General features: G+C 36.7%; 2 protein-coding genes across 3 annotated transcripts in view; one reads left to right on the top strand and one right to left on the bottom strand.

The window, feature by feature from the left end:
- CHDH (choline dehydrogenase) overlaps positions 1–19,475 on the top strand; it is a 463,978-nt gene that overhangs the window by 53,076 nt on the left and 391,427 nt on the right. The window lies entirely within an intron of this gene.
- The window catches only part of CACNA1D (calcium voltage-gated channel subunit alpha1 D), a 211,740-nt gene that overhangs the window by 34,796 nt on the left and 157,469 nt on the right, over positions 1–19,475 (bottom strand). The window contains exons 33-41 of the mRNA XM_067303775.1: positions 13,903–13,941; positions 13,360–13,488; positions 12,555–12,620; positions 10,772–10,863; positions 8,110–8,269; positions 6,901–7,028; positions 6,694–6,790; positions 4,755–4,857; positions 3,537–3,638 (exon numbers count right to left, since the gene is read on the bottom strand). Coding sequence (XP_067159876.1) covers positions 3,537–3,638; positions 4,755–4,857; positions 6,694–6,790; positions 6,901–7,028; positions 8,110–8,269; positions 10,772–10,863; positions 12,555–12,620; positions 13,360–13,488; positions 13,903–13,941 — 916 coding nt within the window. The remainder of the gene's footprint in view (positions 1–3,536; positions 3,639–4,754; positions 4,858–6,693; positions 6,791–6,900; positions 7,029–8,109; positions 8,270–10,771; positions 10,864–12,554; positions 12,621–13,359; positions 13,489–13,902; positions 13,942–19,475) is intronic.

The raw sequence follows: 19,475 nt of genomic DNA on the forward strand, positions 1-19,475 counted from the left end.
ATGATTTATGGCATTAAAAAGTCTGCTCTGATAAATACTGACAAAGGTATCCAAGGTCTAAGTCTCCCCAGTTCCCCCTGGGAAGCAGCGGGGGTTACACAGCTCACAAGAAAAGCTCGCCACTGTGCAGATTCAGTCTCAACAGTAGAAAGCTTTCTAATGGACTCCTCAAATCTAATTTCTAATCTTTTGGTGAGCATTTGCTTTGATGTTCACCTGTAATCTCTCTTGGCAGCTGCTCAGGAGACTAATGGATCTTTGTATTAGGAAGATTTCTCACATGAAATCCAATCTAAAATTATCTTCCTTAGTTTAACTGAGTCCACTGATTTCTGCAATATATACTTGGTCAAATTCCCAAGATAAGTCTTTCCCCATCCTTTATACTATTTTCTTTTAAGTATTTGAACAGAACTTTTAAGGAAGTGATATAGCAAATTGCTCCTAGAAAGAACAAGCACACAAAGTGACAGACTTTATATAACATGTACTATGGGTTGCGCTTAGAGCACGTCTCAAGTCAGGCTATGACGTCGCGTGACTACTGACTGTACCTGAGATGACAATACCTGCAAAGTTTCAGTATGCACAAACGAAGGGCCCTTCTTCATCACTGTGGACATACACCAATTCTTTTATGAGCATATTAGATGAATGTGTTTCCATTCCACCTTACTGCATTGTGCATGCCAAAGTCTGAACGTACAAACAAGGTGAACATGTACTTCGCAGGCACAGTCAGTTGTACTGCAGACACGGGCACACAAGAACTGAAGCTTGGTCAAGGGAGCCGTCCTTGACTTTATTTTTTTTGAGTCACACACACATAGCCAGACATGGACAGGTAGGGAGGCAGCTAGGCAAAACTGACCACAGTACAGACAGATCTGTAACTACAACTAGTGACAGCAAAAGGAATCATTTCAGTAGGAAGTTTTCTGAAGAGGGCAAAAAGTATTAGGCAGGATTAAATAGGCTTGCAGGCAGAGATTGGGGAATTTAGAGAAGAGAAAGCAGATGAATCTGTAGTTGGTGGTATGAAATTCTCTTACTCTGTATTCTCCTAAGAATATTAACTCCTTCATACATTCAAGCATTTGACTAACTTTCTATGCTTCTGAAAAGCAGTTTCAGCTTTCTGTACTGGAAATCTGTTGCTAACTATTAACAGTTTAATTATAGTAATGAATTATTTAACCAGTACCAAAAATTAGTTAACTGTTCATTTCTAGTGCATCTATTTATAATTCAGGAAAAAAAAAATGCTATAAAGATTATTTTCATTCTGCTCTGCAAATAATTGATTTATGTTCTGGAGGCATGGTCATGAGCACATGAAGGATCTAGTATTCAATAACACAGCAAAAGTAATGCTGGACAAAACCACTATAAACTAGCCAGCTCAAAACTTGTAAGTGCAAGTGATTTTAATATATTGAATTTGGATGCTTTGTTGATTTTTATTGAAGAGGGTTTTCTGTCTCCTAGCAGATTGCTACTTATCAGCTGTCACCTGTGTTATTGTTGCATACAATTTTCTATTGAACAGTAAGCTCCAGTAGAAACTAACTGCTACTGCATAGTAGCTATTATACACTCCTATGACACTGAATGTAAAATAGTTGTATCCCTCTTTTTTTTTTTTTTTTTTTAGGTAAGCTGAAATATTTTCAATTTTGAGGCACGTCATATCAAGGTCTACAGAGAAACAAATTCAAACTGAAATAGAAATTTGATGAATCTTAAGCACTTCCCAGTGTGTTCTTATTTATACTAGGCCACTGAAGCCATAATATTTTCTATCATTTGAGCAATGGTCCAGATTTTCAGACTTCTAGCTACACTGGAGAGCTATATTTGCAGAATTAATATTAGCAATGAATTTTAGTATAACTGAAAGTAAATATACAGCTTATATTCAGCAGCAAAATGAAACTGAAATTAACGGTGAGTTACTATGTAAGATTAATTCCAGAAATGTAATCTTTAAAGATTCTTTGTCAGATTGATTTAGGCAGGCACAGCTCGCTATTCTGAAGCATGCATCTCTATTTCAATAAAAAAAGTAGGGGAATGAAGTTGGCAAGAGGCAACACTAATTCCATGCCACCACCCTAAAACAGAATTGCTTCAGAATATTCGGAAAGACTGATAGTTGAAAGGAACAGAGGCTGCAGAAAAAGCTCAAGCACATAGTTACAACAATAACAAAGCAATTCATCTATGCCATGCAAGCACTTAGGTGTAAAGCTAAAAACAACAAAGTAGAACACAAAAAGTTGTTTTAAATGTGCAGTATCAGTTCCCCTTTCGATAGTCAAATTTGCCAGATTTTTGTCTTCATCCCCACTCTGAGCTGGCAGCCACCACACCAGTAGCAAGTGGCTCCCTCCAGCGACAAAGCTAATGCTGCTTCTTGGGTCATGCTGAACAGCAGTGCAGCCAGCATGCTCTCTCTCCCCAGAGACCGAGAGGGTCACCTTCAGAAAGGGAGCAGCCTCCACCACCATCGGGCCTGGCATCTCGAGTCTGCTTCCAAACCTGAGTCTGAGCAGTCTTGAAAGCTGCTGTGACACTACAGAAGTACAATAAACTACAAAAAATACCAGATGATTACAATGGATCTGCATCTTGGATATCTAGATAGATAGATATATCATGGGTGTGGGTGACACCATGCAACAGATCCTGCACCTTTAAAACTTGAAAAAGCAAGTAAAAAACAGTCGCTTAAAACTACACTACAGCATATTAATAAAGATGTATATATTGAAAAAAGGCTAAATATATATATTAGTCTGTATATGTATATATATTTTTTAAGTGATATAACCAAATATTTGACGTGTCATTTTACAGCACCTAAGAACGAGTAATATAAGTGCCTTGTAGTTCTTGCAAACGTATTAATACCTGGATTTAAATATCTGTTTAGTTGGGCCATATTCATATCTCAATCATACTGGCATAAATCAGAACTAATCCCATTTTCTTTTGGCTATGAAATTGCTCTGGTTTAAACTAGTATAACTGGGCTAATTTAGCCTCTTGCTTTATCAATTTAGCAAAAATGTTATTTTTAATTTGGCAAGTAAATTTTATTAGTTTCTCCCAGAAGTATTCAACATATACAAGGATATAAGCTAAAATATCGTGTACATTGTCAAGCTTAATTAGTACAAAACATGTTATTTTGCTGAATGCATTGAAATCAGGCTAAGTTGGGCATATTTTGCTGAATGACTTGAAATCAAGACTAGGTTTAGGTGTAATAAGGTATTTTTTTCAAGCAAGCAAATAAACTTAAAATATATCTTCCTCTTTTTCTTTTTATCTAAGAAGTTGTACTAATCAGTCCTATCTGTATTATCTAGCCTAACAGGATATAACACTCTCTATATTTATTGCAATTATTGTTTGTGGTCCTTTAATGATATTACAATTTCAAATTTTAATAATTACATTTCTTTGGTTCCTAACCATCTGTAAAGTCCAAAATGCACAGAGAATAGCATGTTGCAAAGTATCACACTGACCGCCAGCTGGAGGGACAACTTGATCAAGTAATTTCATGCTGGTTTTCTTCCATATTTTCTTTATAACTGCTCTAAGTTCTTCATTTGCTTGCTCTAGGTTACCTGTGGCAATGAAATAGAAAAATGGAGGATGGCAATTATGTTTCAACCAGCTGCAATGAATGATCCTTTGGATATTATTAGCTGCATACAAACAAAAACTGTGATAAGGATCTTTTGCAGCAGCCTAAGCTACCTAAATATATATAGAAATAATGAGACAATAATTAAAGAGAAGAAATGGTATAAGAAAGTGAACTCCTATGGGATTACCAGATCAGTCTCTGGAGTATTGCAGAGGTCAACAGTTAGCTACAAATCTTGGCTCTACTCTGTAATTACTTAATATTTGCTGCCTAAATTGTGCACAAAGTGGTGACTTGATCTTTGTAAGCCATTGCACTTCCGATCCAAAGCTGAGCCTTTATTTGTTTAATCACAGTAATTACTAACTCGTACAGGCTTGCAAGTTCTGGCAACTGACTACCGAGGAAAGATTTTCTGCTTTGCAGCACCTAAGCCACAGAGATGCCTGGGGCCTTATTCTAATCAGTTTGTTACTGGCTGTGGAACACAAAATCTGCTGAGAATAGCAGAAGACAGGAAACAGTAATAAAAGATAGTAAAATAATGAACAAATATATAATGATAGAAAGCAAAATTCTTTGAAACATACCACTGTTTTTTTTTAAATTTCTCCCTCTTTGATGCAAATGATAGAAGTCTATCCAATTCGGTCAGAACTGGCCTCCACCAAACAGGGGATTTAGCTTTCAAGTGTGAAAAGTTGCAGCTCCACTACTGCTGGGATCCCAAGCTAATAAGTTAAAGAGCAGTGAGGAAGGAGCATCTTGGCTGGACAGAAAGGGGACCTCATTCATTCCTTGCAGTAGAACTCCTGTTATGCCACTGTTAAATGTTTTTACCTGACCAGGTAAAAGCATGTAATAATTTCTGAGATTACTTGGGTTTTGGCCTCAATGTCCCTCTTCCTTTCATTTTCTAACTAACTATTCCCAGCAACAGCGAAGACAACCCATAATTCGCAAGCAAACCAAATCCAGTGAGAGGAAGACAGCCTTATTCATGTCCAACAAAATGAAGAAAGTAAATTACAACTTCTCCTCATTGCACACCTTTTGACAAGTGCAGTAAAGGCTTCACATATAAGAACCTTACCTTCTGTTTTGATCTTTAGAGCAGTCCTAACTAAAGCAAACAAAGTAGCATTGAACATGACGGTTCCATCACTGTTTAGTGGCATATTCATGGCTACTAACCTCTGTAAATGAGAAAAGGAAAACAAACTTTGATAGAAAAAATCTCCTGCAATGTTCATTCCTGAAAGCTGATGTGCTCAAAGAATAACATCCAGTGAGAGGCCTAATAATTATGTAACTCTTCAAAAAAAGGATAGGTCTTCCCTCCCAGCTGCCTACAATATTCATCCCATATCACTTATTTCTGATATTGATCACATGGATGCTTCTACAAAAGATAAAATTGTCCAGTAGTTTTCATGAGCTTTCACTGAGTTAATCTGCAAACTGGAAGCCCAGTCCTTGGCTGAAAGTCACACAAGTGTTAGGGACATATGTAGTTACAGGTCTGCAAATGTGTGTATTTTGGATTTTGCTGCCTGCTATGTGCCAGAATCCACTTGCCCTGCACTGAGCTAAAAGATTTTTTTTTTTTTTTTTTTTTTTTTAAAAACAGAGACACATTCAAATGAAGGCATGACAAAGGCACATGCCAAGATACCTACACTAATCCCATTTAGCTTGCGGGTGGTAGCAGCCGCAGAGCAAAATTGGTAGCACAGGCATTAGTGTGCTTTAGTCATCTGAAAATATAGCAAGGCCTGAGGGAGCCCACAGTCTGGTTGCAGTCACGGTCCAAGTTTCCCACAGATTCCTCCAATGTCATGCTCCAGGAAGAACACAGCATCAGGTCTGGCTTGTGAAAGCTGATACATTTCCCAGATAACTCTTCAACAGTGCCATGCATCTCTCATGCTATCTACATTGAATTTGTCTGAAAGAGGCTTCCTTTTTGGCCATCACCCTGCATTAGAGTGTTCACCTTTTAGAGCAGTATCTCCCTGACCCTGTCTGTTAGAACAACACTATTTGATCTATCAAAATCTTCTCCTAACATCTAACTGGATTTTTTTCTGTTCTAGTTTAAAAGTATTTACCCAATTGGGTAGTATATCCTAACAGATAGATTTATTACTGGTTTGCCATAAAATTCCATTTAGCATTCCATTTGAATCCAGTGTTTTCTATGTCAACTTAATTATTTATAAACAGATATAAATGAAATCCAAATCACAGTACTGCTATAAGGACCGTTGAATTAAAAGGTTTGATTATATTCCCACTGAAATTGCTAAAACCAGAATAATATCCATAGTTTTGAAGTCCTCAAGTAATATAATAATTATTCATCTCTTTTGTGTTATTTTTGAACTTTCATAAAGAGCTAAAATATCTGCTCAACACCTAAAACAAAAATGCAATTAATCTTCATCTAAATTGCACATTGTGCCTGACAAATTCTAGTTTACTTTAAATTCCCTTTAATTTTCAGTTTTCTTGCTCAGTGCTACATATTGTATTGCACAGTGGTTCACTTATTATTATTGTTATCATCTTGCAGTCCCCACCCTTCAATCTCAGTCCTGTGCTTCATGGGCAGCAAAATTCTCACGACTGTGATTATAGAAGTACCGTATCAGAATGTAATTGTGAATTAAGGTAAACAACTACCCTCTTTGTCCCTAGGATTAAAGAGAAACCAGAAATGTCACTGAGGCTCGTAGGACCAGCGCTGGGTTGAGGCAGTTCACAGATGTGACAATAAGAAATAGTGACAGGTTTACAGACCACCTCCTTTCATTTTGATGCTCTGCAAAGGATTTTATGTTGGTGATGACTACTCAAATGAGTATACTGAAAGAAATGATACTAGTTTTTGTGGGTTAAGTTCAGCCTCTATAAAACTGGAAAAACTTGAGAGTGAGTCACTAGACAGGATTACTGTATATATGCAATACAAATTTGGCAGAATTATGAACTATGAAATAAATTTACAAGGAGAATAGAGTAAAACCTACCTTGCAGGCCACTCGGTGAGGGCATAATTTGCCAAAACCAAGTGGGGGCTGAATGCGTCTCAGTAATGTCACCACATCAAGATGCTTTATTCTTCCCCTAGAATCAATATATGCCAATTATCAAATACACATGCATTCCCAAAGAATACACTATGTTTTGCTTTTATTATTAAAAAAAAATCCTATCAGAGAAATGATCTAACTTACTTTGCTTCAGGGTCATATTCTGACCATATCCTTTTGAACTCATCCAAATGATGGGGACCCAAAATAGACCAGTCACGTGTCAAATAATCAAAGTTATCCATAATGACAGCCACAAATAAATTGATAATCTAAAAAAAGCAGTCGAGAGCACAGATTTACCTTCCTTTTTCTGAAATACAAATATTTTCATAATTTAACTCTAAGTTATAAAGTAGCAGGTTTAGAATTCAAGCAACCAAATAAACCCATCTTACAAATAATGTTTATTGGAAAATATCATCAACTACCACAGAAAACACTTGCCTGATCATTTAACTAACTGGTACTCTATCAAGTATTCACATGACAAGAATGTTATGCTGTCATATAGCATTCAGTCTTTGACATAGGGTATAACATGGTTTTGTTTCTGTTCCTTGATTTGTTAGGCCAAACTACCTTAAGTTAAAAGATTGGATCAAATACATATATCCAATACACAGGAAACAACTTTTGTATTAACAGGATTCCATGACATGACAATAAGACTTCTGCGTATGCTTTGTTAATGTAAAAGATATTACAGAACAGAAAATACATATGTTTAGGGTAGTTCAGAATTCTGTTCAACCACTCTCCTTTTGCAAGGACAAGGATACTGTGAATAGAACAAATAAACCAACCTAGACCAGACACATGGAATGAGGAAAACATATTTCAAAGACTATTTTAGTGCAAATAATCCATATTGCCATGGATTAGGAAGAAAGTTTTTAGTTTACATCTCGTGTGTCATAATTTGAGCACACTTACAGATACACATATCCAAATTCTGCTAAGTTTAAATATTTTTAATAAAGTTTAAATAATTCTAATAATATTACTAGTAAGTCAAAGGACCTGCAACTTCATTATTAACGAATTTTTAATGATGTTATTGAAAAATACCTGAAATAATAGCTGATGAAAATTCTGTTAAATTAGCTTTCAATTGGGCAAACAACCATTCCTGCATACGTGGAGGCTTGTAGTCAGAAGAACATCTTGCACATGAGACATTACTGGCATTTAGTAAGAGCTACAGGATTTAGGCAAGCATATGAAAAATAGAACCTTGCAAAAATTATTTAGGTAAGGGACTTAAAATTATTCTCTGACCCCACTACTTTGTTAGTTCAGAAAAAAGTCAGCTAAAATTCACTTCTACTACTAAGCACAAGCTGGACTCACCAAAAATGCACAAAGCATGTAAAAACTGATAAAATAAATGATGGCAAAATTGCTTCCACATGTGTATTCTTCCCCTGGATTATAATCAGATTCTGGATCACAGCGTTTTCCAGGCAAACATGCCAACATGATTTCCTGCCAGGCTTCTCCAGTTGCACACCTTTATAAGGTCACAAAGAGAAATTAAGTATTATTAGCTCAAAATGAACTAAAGATGCATTGATTTGTTAAGTTCTGACAAAATGCTTAGAGCTGTACAAGGACAAATGCAAAGATAGATTATAGTTCCTCAGATCTGGAACTAATAAAAACGTACAGAGTATATTTCAGAAATCACAAGCTTAGATCTGACATTGTAGACCCATTTTATAGGGTGCACCAGAAAGGTGTAAAAACTGAACCCAAAACTGTCATTTTCAAGTTACATACTTATAGCTGTAGAGCTGCTGTGTACAAAAACCTGTAATAGAAGTTAAAAGTACCTGTTCATAAAAGAGGAATTGCCTTCTCCTCTGCATGGCTGAGGAAATGCTTGTCTAACTTTCTGCTATTGCACTTTTTGCATAGTTGGGTTATGCTTGTGCAAGGACCTATGATTTCAAATATTTAAAAACAGCTACATACCTATGACATTTTTGTCTGTGTTCATTACCTAATTTCAAAGTCATGGCAAAAGTCTTTACAGGCATAAAGTGACTTTACATGCATAAAGATCCCACTGGGTGATGCCCTTGGTCTCAGACAAAGAATGACCTTTCAGTTTTGTCAACTAGATCAAGATCAGAGGAGCTAGGAGAAGATGGTTTCTGTTGCACCCACTGTCTTCTGGCTATACCATGCTATTGTGATAGACAAAAAAGCCAGTAGTTCTTCCATTTTCAGGACTGGATACCATAGGTCAGCAGTCTTTAATATCCAATATCTGCAGCATTGTAGCAGACCACAGATGTTGAACCAATGGGTTTCTCAGTTCATCTTTTCAGTAACGTACTCTCTCCTTTTTCTGTCTTTAGCATATTTTCTGGGGGTAGTCAATCATCTCATGGAAGATGATAGGAATTTTTGTACGAGGAATAACTAAAAAATGATTTAGGGTTAGTTAATGGTTTTCGTTTCACTACCAACATCCTGAAGGTTTGATTCCAAGCTTTCCTGAATTAAATACTGAAGCTTGAGGTTGATGTCCAATGTAACTTGTAACTAGTAAAGACAAAGAAGGGTTTTTTAGGCTTATTTGGGAACTGTATTTGTAGCTCAGATTTTTGAGTGATTTGTATTTAACAGAGAATAAAATGTAGTTATCAACTGAAATAAACAAAGTCTGTCTACAAACTATTGATCTGTAACATGATCTGCTAATGCAGACCTCATTCAGCATAGCTCATAAACAACAAGATCCTATCCTATCCTGGTCATATATACCATGAAGTATTCTATAAATTGTGCATGAGCAGATATCAAATGTTAAAGAAATTTTTGCTCGTTTCTGACTGACTGTGATAAAAAAATTCTTAAAATTCAGCTCTGGCTTAAATCTACAGCGAATGTGGAAGAAATGCAACATCTGGGGATACAATTTGGTTGAGGGTCAGAGAACTAGATGCAACACAGCAGTAATGGGGAAGGCTGTGTGGCAGAACATAGGCCCCTCTTTCTCCTCCTCCTGGTCCTCCTTGGAATCTGTCCTAGAAATTCAGAGCGACTCAGAGAAGCCAAGCACAGAACTGTCAGATAGGCTAGCTCCAGAACTATGAGCACTGTGTTAATGTTGTTAGCTGTACGGCTTCTGAGATCTGTACTCTGCACTTTGCCATGCAAACACATCTACTTACTTAGACCTGGCTTTGGTATCTCCACGTAGCCCTGAATTGTATCTGCTATCTTTTGATGTTCTTGCCAAACACATCTGCTGCAAAAGAGGACCCCTCTTTAGGATAGGCTAGCAACAATGCATAGGAACCAAGCGGAGTTACAGAATCCCTGCAGATAGAGCTCTCAAAGTACTCACCTTTAGAGGCATTCCTGATCCAGGTCATTCCCTCTCCTTGCTCCAGGGCATTTTGAAGCACTCCTGGCAGAAGTTTACCCTGTTCTTAAGCTCTCTAGTGATGGAGATTCCATAGTCTACCAAGATGATCTACATGAATATTTAGCTACCCTTACCAGGAGAAAGTTTTTCCTACTGCTTCTCTGCAATCTCCCTTCTGCAAGTTAAACCTACTATTTCTTGCCATCTTTTCAGCAAACGTAAAGAACGGTTTATTTTCTTCATCTTTGCAACAACCTTTCACATTTCCAAATTGTTGTGCTAGTTGGCCTGTGTTTATAAAGAATACAATGAGGACATAGTCTTTTCTACCTTTCTTAACAGTTGCACAGTGACATCAGTGCTGACTATATTTGGGCTCTGCATGAAGACAATTACTCTACAAATGAGACATTTCACTATAACTGTAATGACTTTAGGTCTGTATCACCTGGTTAGAATTTGGCTGTTCCAGTGACCTGTCACCACACAGCTGAAGAGATTTTGTACTTGTTATGTTAAATTGCTTCTAACTCACAAACACATTTTGAGCAAATCTGTGGTGCAAAAGCTACAGCCCTTTTCCATAGATCAATTAAAAGGGATGCATTAAGCAAAAAGTTGAGGTTTGCTCACCTGAAGAGAAGCAGCACAGCTTGGGGGAAAGTCTGAAAATTGTTGTTTCTGTTTATTTGATTGTTGTCCCTCATGGCCACTTTTCCAAATACCTACAAAGAGACAGGATTTTGACTTTCATCCTAATGAGTTGTAGTGTCTGATGCTGTAACCCTCACTTCAGTATGTATGAAAAACAGTGTCACAAATATTCTTTCAACTCTCTTTAGATTTTTCCTGATAATAATGTAAATGGATTAAATACATCACATTTACAAGATAATTCTTAAGCATTTAATTTGCCACTGCTAACAAACCATTATAATACTAATACACACGCCTGTATTTTAGGTGAGAAAATATTATTTGATTTAAACTAGCACCTAGAGCCCTCAACTCAGATTAGAGCCCCACTATGCTAGGCATTGTGCATACTTGTAATAAGAAATCATCACTGTCCTGAAAATTTTGAATCTAAATAAACAAAAGAGATACAAAGATGGAAACCAAACACAGAGAGTCTGAGCACCTAGTTCCAGTCAGAGCTGGGAAGTGAGTTCAGATCTCCAAAATTCAATTGCAATTCCTTGGTCTTTTCCAAGGACATATTCCTCTTCCAATATAACACATTTATATACTATTACAATGCAGTGGGACTGTTATTTAATTTAGAAAGATTAATGTCACTGTGTTCTGGATTGTAAGTTGCTTTTGGATGAACAGCGAAGAAATAGAAAGAATCAGGAGGCAAAGCCACCCTCCATAGCATATTTCTTCTCATTCCATTTAACTAGGGCCTCACTTTGTGTTGGTTTGGACGGTATTATAACTTTGACAACAAAAGAAATCATCTGTAACTGTTACAGAATGCCTATCCTAAGGGCTTATGACAGGAAAACTAGTGTCATCAAGAAAAAAAAGAGAAATGCAGCCTGAATTCAGGATGCCTAACAGAAACTTTTGCCAATCAAAGTCTTGATGAACTTCCAGCCTTGCTCTTCAGGCACCTCCTTCCCTTAGGCAAAGAGCAGATCTCAGGTGTGGCACAGAGACTACCATGCACCCCAACTGCACTCCACCTCCCAGCTCCATACTGAGCACCTTTATCTGCTTGCTTTTCCGCAGCCTGTGCACTCCTCTCTCAAATGCCTATCCCATTCTCCCACCAGAAATGGCTTAGCAGGAATTTTCCCACAGTTTTCTGACAGGTCTCTCCCACTTCGCTATCTCTAGTTATTAAGACTCTGGGAACCTGTCCTGCCCTCACAGCACGGCAGCTGGTCTGTCGAGTGGCACCTTCATCCCAACACAGTATTCTCACACTAAGTTACCTAAGTCCCGTCTATGCTTTTATATAAATCCTAGCCTTGACTGACCACAGGCTCAGCTGTGGCTAAGTTTTTAGCTAGATTCTTTTCTTAGTTCTATTTTTTTAATATGGGAAAGTCTTATTAAAAAATAAAGACTGGGGTTTTAATGGCTGATTCCCCAAATAAATCTTCTGCAGCAAAAAAACCCATGCATTCTGTCATACATTCACGCACAGGGATAAGCTTCACTGTACATGGAAGATGAATGGCTCCTTTCAGCAAACCAAAACACTATAAACTCACGCCCCGTCCCTTTCTTATATCTTTTGGGGTTTTGTGACTGCCAAAATCACAGCCTTTTTACATTAGTCTGAAAGCTCTGGCTAGTATGTAGCACCACTATTAATGGAATATTTGGATAAGCACATTGGTAAACCAGTCTCAGGTTAGCCAACACCGTACTTTCTTTTAAGACTAAAAAAAGTTGCAATTACCTGCATTCCAATGACAGCATAGATGAAGAACAGCATGGCTATCAGAAGGGCAACATAAGGCAGAGCCTAGGAAAGGGACAGGTGCATTGTATTTTAATAATTTCACAGCATAATTTCAATTTCCACTTACAAAAATAAGTTCTCCATGCAATAGAGGCTTTTCCAAGGTTTTTCTTTTAAGCACATGCTTAAAATGTTATCACCTGTCACTCTTAATATTCTCCCACATATAATGAACACATGAGTTTCATTATATTTTAGATTATTTCTGCCAGTAATCCAGGGGGAAGAGTAATCTTTAGTAGTTTTATATTTCATTTTGATTACTGATTCTGACAACACAAAGGTACTTCCTACCATACAGTTAAAGAGTTCCATTAACTTCACATTCTTTAGAGTTTTCAGGAGCAAGGATTCAAACATCTATTTGCTACATTTATGAAATCACTTTTATACAAACAGAAGATTAAATTCCTTGTTTAATTTCTTCTGTAGCCATCTAAGATCATGTACGACCTATACATATCAAACTTATCTTTTGTTTAATTTCTCAAAAAATCCTATTTAGACTTACAAAATAACTTTTTTGTGAAGTACTGCAAAAATTTCATGATAACAGCTAATATTACATGACCCTTGGACTCAGTGAAGCAACTGGTGATGTTTCTTAAGGCATTAATAAGTAACTATATTTAAATGTCTAACTGTTGGTAGCATGAATTTCAAAAGAAATGTTATTTGCTTCCTAAAATTTAGTGTATACATGCTTGCAATTCAAAAGCAAATTTAAATGAATTTTACTAACCTGAAATGACTTAATAAAAGTCCACAGTAAAGTTCTGATTCCTTCTCCTCTGCTAAGCAGCTTCACCAACCTCATCACCCGGAAGAGACGGAAAAAAGTGATGGAGATTCTAGCGCTGTCTTCGGAGTTCTGAAGAGTATCATGGAGAAGTCAAACCAAATACAAACCCAAACATGCAACACTTCCAGAAAAACAACATCAAATGCAAAGGTGGAAGAGGTAAGATTTGAAAATGTATCTTGAAGGCCTTTTCACCTTGATAAGCATGATATGAAAGGAAAAATTACATGCTAAAAACACAGGACCTATAGAAATGCTTCACACATCACATGCATTTCCAAGTTTTCTGGTTTGTTAATAAGGATCATGTTGGGTTCATTTGTAGTAGACTTCAATAATACATTGACAACAAATGCAAACCACTGCATACACCTTTCTAGAAAGACAGTTATGAAAAATACAGAAAAATTGGTGGAAGAGACATGGTAAAAAGAATAAACTCAAGTAGAGGTAAAACCACTGGGGTCAGTTTACTAATCTTACCCCAGACTCATCAGTTGTGACTGTTTCAGTTGGCTTTGGCTTTAAGAAATTAAGAACATTAAATATTAAAATCAAATAAAAGACCAAAAAATCAGCTTCACCATAAACAGAAGGAAGGACATTTTTCATTTCTAAATGTAAATGAACATATTTTAACTCAATACACTTTCTGAATAAAACATTAATATCTTTATTAAAACTTTCCCTTTAGCATTTCATATTGGCTGACTCATACTAAAACATTGTTGGCTGACTCATACTAAAATCTACAAATATAAAACATCTTTAAAAGAGTAAACTAAACAGTAGATAAAATGAAAGAGTAAACTGTAAACTAAATACAAAATAAAATACCTGCTCCCATGCAAGCCAATCAAAATTAGCCATTGACTTCCACTGGATGTTGGAAATTGTAGCAGTAAGCCTTAAGTAAAGTTCAAGAACAAAGCTTGGGGTAAAACTAGCTTTTCAAGATCCCTTCCCTTCTGTGCTCTTTTTGAAGGTTAATTACTCCATCACTAGAATCCAACCATATTCAAGTAAGTGCATTTTATATCACATTAGTGGCTCCTTCAAAGTGAAGTAATTCGCTTGAGTTACTCTCTTATTCACTGATCAGCATTTGGCTCTGCAGTGCAAGGGTGTATTTTACTCTGCTAAAGTGCTAAGCAAACACTTTTAGCACAACGTCCTGAAAGCCAGCCCTCCCATAGGGGTGCAAATGAGGAGGTAATACTCCTTGCATCCTCTCACCATCTACTAAATATCCATAAACATAAGCTGACATAACAGAATCAGGTATGGTGAAAGGGCTTTAGGGTTTGATCCTGCAGGAAGAATCAAACACAAAGAGATTTCCTTTGACCCTACTGAAACAGGGTCCTATTGACCCTATCGTACAACCCTGATGAGCTACCATAAGGAGCGAGGGAGACACCAACTTCCTGTTCACAGAGACAAACTCCAGGTCCTGTGAAGGAGAATCTCACTTTTCTTTTTTCAAAGTCTGCCTTCTTTCTTTGGAGAAACTGCCTCAACATCCAAAATAGTTGGACACCTAGGCAAAGCAGCTAGCAGAGTTAAAGGATCAAGCGTCTACACTTCCTTGTGTACTGACACATTCACAGCAGCTTCCTCCAAACTGAACAGGAAAGTCCTTGAAAACTTTCCAGCACTAGAACAATGGAATTCTGGAGGGCAGATCCAAGGGATGGGCCTAACTGCTGCTTAAAATGTTCGTATCATCCTTTGAAAGTGGCACCTTTCAACAGTTATTGTCACATATAACTACAATAACCATGATGCCTCTTCAGTGCTGCTTCCAACACAGTGACTCTGAGAGACATTTTCTCTACGTCAGGCTTTACTGAGTAAAATCTTGAGTATTGTTGCTAGATAGAACCTGGGGGGGGGGTGTGTGTCTTAAAAGACTGTTTTCTCTATTACTTTTTTGGAAAACATATGAAACACAAAGTTACTGCAAGGGGAGAATTAGGTCAGAATAACTCTTTGTTCGACTACATGCAATTTATACATATATATTAGTGCCCTACCAGGATTCCAGTGATTTCTGAAACAAAGAGTTTTAAAACTGTTTAAGGGGTTATTACTGAATTGCTGCATTAATGTTAACCAAAACCTATATCTTCTCAATAGACTTCAGTAAGCAGAGTATTTGTAAAATCAGTTGTAATGTCTGAATTTTGTAAGCAATATTATAAAACGTACAAAAAAATTAAAATGTGCTACCGATGATAGTTGTTGCATTAGAAATTCCCTGAATATTTAAACAATTTAGAAAAAAATCAAAATATAGATTGAGAAATTCATAATCACAAACATCATAAATGTCAAAATATCACATAATGTAGAAACAATTTTACAAAGCTGTTTACTTACATCAGTCACAAACCTGTACTATAATACACACACCCATACTACTACTGGGTTTTTTTTCCTGCAGAAATAACTGCTTTTTATCTGAAATTTTTAAGGAAAAAGGGTTTCATTTATACCTTCTGCAGATCAAGCCTGAAGTTTCAAATTAATTTCTGGCAACTGACTCTCTGAGATAGATACTGTCTTAATCAGTGGCAAAGGGTCTTAACTAGCATTGGCTATTTTTTGTTATATTTAAAAAAAAAAAAAAGTATTTGACAGATATAAAACAGACTAAGCTACAGTATCATTACATGCTGATATCATAAGGATGAAATAAAATACTAGATTTTGCATTTAGAAGTTTTTCCACTAGCTTTTATAGGAGAAGGACTGGGCCCCAAATAAACTAGCAACAATGTAAGGATATCAGTATGTAATGGGATATGTAAAAACTTTTATTCTACAGATTTATATTCAATTTCTTTCTCAAAGAAAAATTCATGAAGGGGGCTATGCAAAAACAGTATGCATTATGATAACTGGGTTTCATTAAAAAAGCGCACAAAAGGAAAACTCAGTATTGCTCTGTCACAATCCTGATAAGAGATCTAATAACGGAAAAGAAAAAAAAAAAGATAAACTACTGATAACTAAAGATGCTCTCCAAGGGCAATTGTGAACAAGACTTTTTTTCCTACACATTACCATTTTAATAAGTAATTAATTCCCACTTTTGAAAATGCAGACAGAGATCAGATTACCAAATTTGTATGTGAATAGTTCTACTGCAGGTGCTCAGGAGATGATGAGTGTAAAATCCCTCAATGTGTTTTTCTGTCTTAAGGACACAATTTGCCTGCGCACACGCTCTCCTCTCACATGTCACCCCTTCCTCAGCTTCTTTGGACAAAGCTGTCCTAACCCCTTGTTTGTGAGGGCCGATCTGCTGCTGCTGGCAAGGGTTGGGATGTCACACAAGAGATTGTAAATTATGGATACTGGTAAGAGCAAGGCAGGAATGAAAAAGGAAGACACTCTCTTCACAAACACTAAATAGCGCAAAAATATCAGTGCGGATCTAGATGTTAGAAACAAAGAATGAAAATAAATTCCTGGTGTCAGAGCATTTTTTTTCCACTGGAGACCAAAATATTCAAACTCTTTCCATCATTGGCCAGGTGTTTTGGGTACTGACATTTTGAAGTGAATCTATCCAGTTGTTTCCCTTCTCTGGCATTCACCTCTTCTACTATGGCAACTTAGATCATATTATGAAAAATAATTACAATAAATTTAATGTAGTGATATACCACAGAAAAAACATTTTTCATACTTATTTATATAGGAAATGCTCATTTAAGAGAGATTAAAGTTAGTATTTATATGTGTCCAGCCAGTACAAAAATACCAGAAAGATCTGGGAAACTAAGATTCAGATAACACTATTTTTACTAACAATAATGGAAAGACAGACAATATCAGGGAACATCTACTTCCTACACACAGGGAAAAAACATATACTACCAAAACACAAAATCCTATTTAGAACTTCAGTAATATTACTCAACATGTACATAGGATAAGTAGGTGGCATCTTATGTATATGTAGGGAAAGTATTAGAATAGACTTGAGACTGGGGGCAGGTTGAACACATAGCGTCTCTTTGGAAAGAGCTGTTGACAAGAACGCAAATCAAAATGTTTGTTGTGGTCAGGCAATCTACCTAAGGGCTCCTTTCTCTCCCACCTTCTATTAATTATTCCAATACAACTGGTGTCCCAAACACATGGGGCACTGGCTGGTCATTCTCATGATTTTTCTGTATCTGAAATCCCCGCTGGGACTACATGATTCCTAAAAAGAGAGACATGTGCTTCTGGGTCATTGCTAGAGGAAGTTTAGTAATGGGCAATAGATCATAGCACAGCTAGAATAAATGAACCAGCTTCTGCTTTCAAAGCTTGCCTAACAGATGCATTGCAATGAGATAAATGAGGACTGAGACTGGTTTAATTATTCTATCTTTTCTGTCAGCCATGTGCCAGCTACACTGAGAGTCCAGTTTAGCAAGAATGTCATCACTACGTAATTTTAAGCCCATTCTTATAGACTTCAAAGAGGCAGTAAATCAGTAACATATGAAACTTTTTCCCCTCAGTCAAAACTTAACACAGCAGTTTTCTTCCCAAATACTCCCAACCCCCCAAAAAGATTAACCGGCAATAATCTTTAATTTCTGGCTCATTGATTCAAATCTTTGCAACTTGCTAACAATCTCAATCAGGTACTTATTGCTGCTTATGAAAAACTTTGTGCATATAAGAGAGACGTGGAGCTACTGGAATGAGTCCAGCAAAGGGCTACTAAGATGATTAAGGGACCAGAGCATCTCTCATGAGAAAAGGCTGAGAGCTGGGACTGTTTAGCCTGGAAAAGAGAAGGCTTAGGGGGATCTTATCAATGCATTTAAATATCTGAAGGAAGGGTGTAAAGAGCACAGGGCCAGACTCTTTTCAGTGGTGCCTAGTGACAGGACGAGAGGCAACGGGCACAACCTGAAACACAGGAAGTTCCACTGAGCACAAGAAAACACTTGTTTACTGGGAGGGTGACTAAGCACTGGAGCAGGTTGCCCAGAGAGGTTGTGGAGTCTCCATCCTTGGAGATACTCAAAAGCTGTCTGGATATGGTCATGGGCAGCCTGCTCTCCGTGACCTGCTTGAGCAGCAGCTTGGACCAGATGATTTCTAAAGGTCCCTACCAACCTCAACTCTTCTGTGATTCTGGGATTTTCTGAACAATAACTCCTGGTTACACTGCTTATACTGCAATGAAAGCAAAGTTCCAAATAAACATCCTAGCTTTGGAAAAAGCCACCATATGTCAAAACTGTGACCTGTGTGAAACTGATTGCATCATGCATTGGAAGCAAACTGTAGCTCTGTGTTTAAGAAAAAAATAAACATGGTGCAAACTGGTGGATATTAGTATACAGTGTTGATCAAAAGCTTCTTGTTACAGATTGTGCCAAAGGGTACTACCATATGCCAAAACAAATTAACACATAATAATGATGCAGTCGTGATTGCAAATATAGCAGGAAACATCTGAATGACAAATATGACAATAACATAGATAGGAGAGTATTCAGGTTGCCAAAATATCTTTAGAAACATGTGTGTGTGTGCATGTACATATATGATTTGTTCAGAGAATAACTGCTAGGATTCAAACATGCTAATACACATTTTTTTCATAGTCTTATGAGAGCTCTCTATATTCCCATCTCAATATGAACCAAATACTCATACACATCATTTAATAAAAATTTTGAAGTGATACAGAGAACCCCCAAAGCAGATTAAAAATTATATTTTTCCCTAGTAAAAGATTTATTTAATACATCATGCTCATGAGATGACATAGCATATTATTTTGGTTACTGCCCAATGTAGCCTGAGCTGTCCAATAAAATAACTAAATTGTCAATACTTAATATGTTCACGCAGGCAGCTCAGAAATTTACTTCTATTTCCAAATTCAATATTGCAACACAGAGTAGATTACATATTGCAATAAGGCTTGATGCCAGCTAAAGCAAAACTATATGAGAATATTTTTTTCTGAACTGTCCTTAGGCTTTAAGAGATACATTTGCAAAATTCTATAAAATGTATTCATAGTATTCACA

The sequence above is a fragment of the Apteryx mantelli genome, chromosome 12, assembly GCF_036417845.1.
Source record: "Apteryx mantelli isolate bAptMan1 chromosome 12, bAptMan1.hap1, whole genome shotgun sequence".
NCBI lineage: Eukaryota > Metazoa > Chordata > Aves > Apterygiformes > Apterygidae > Apteryx > Apteryx mantelli.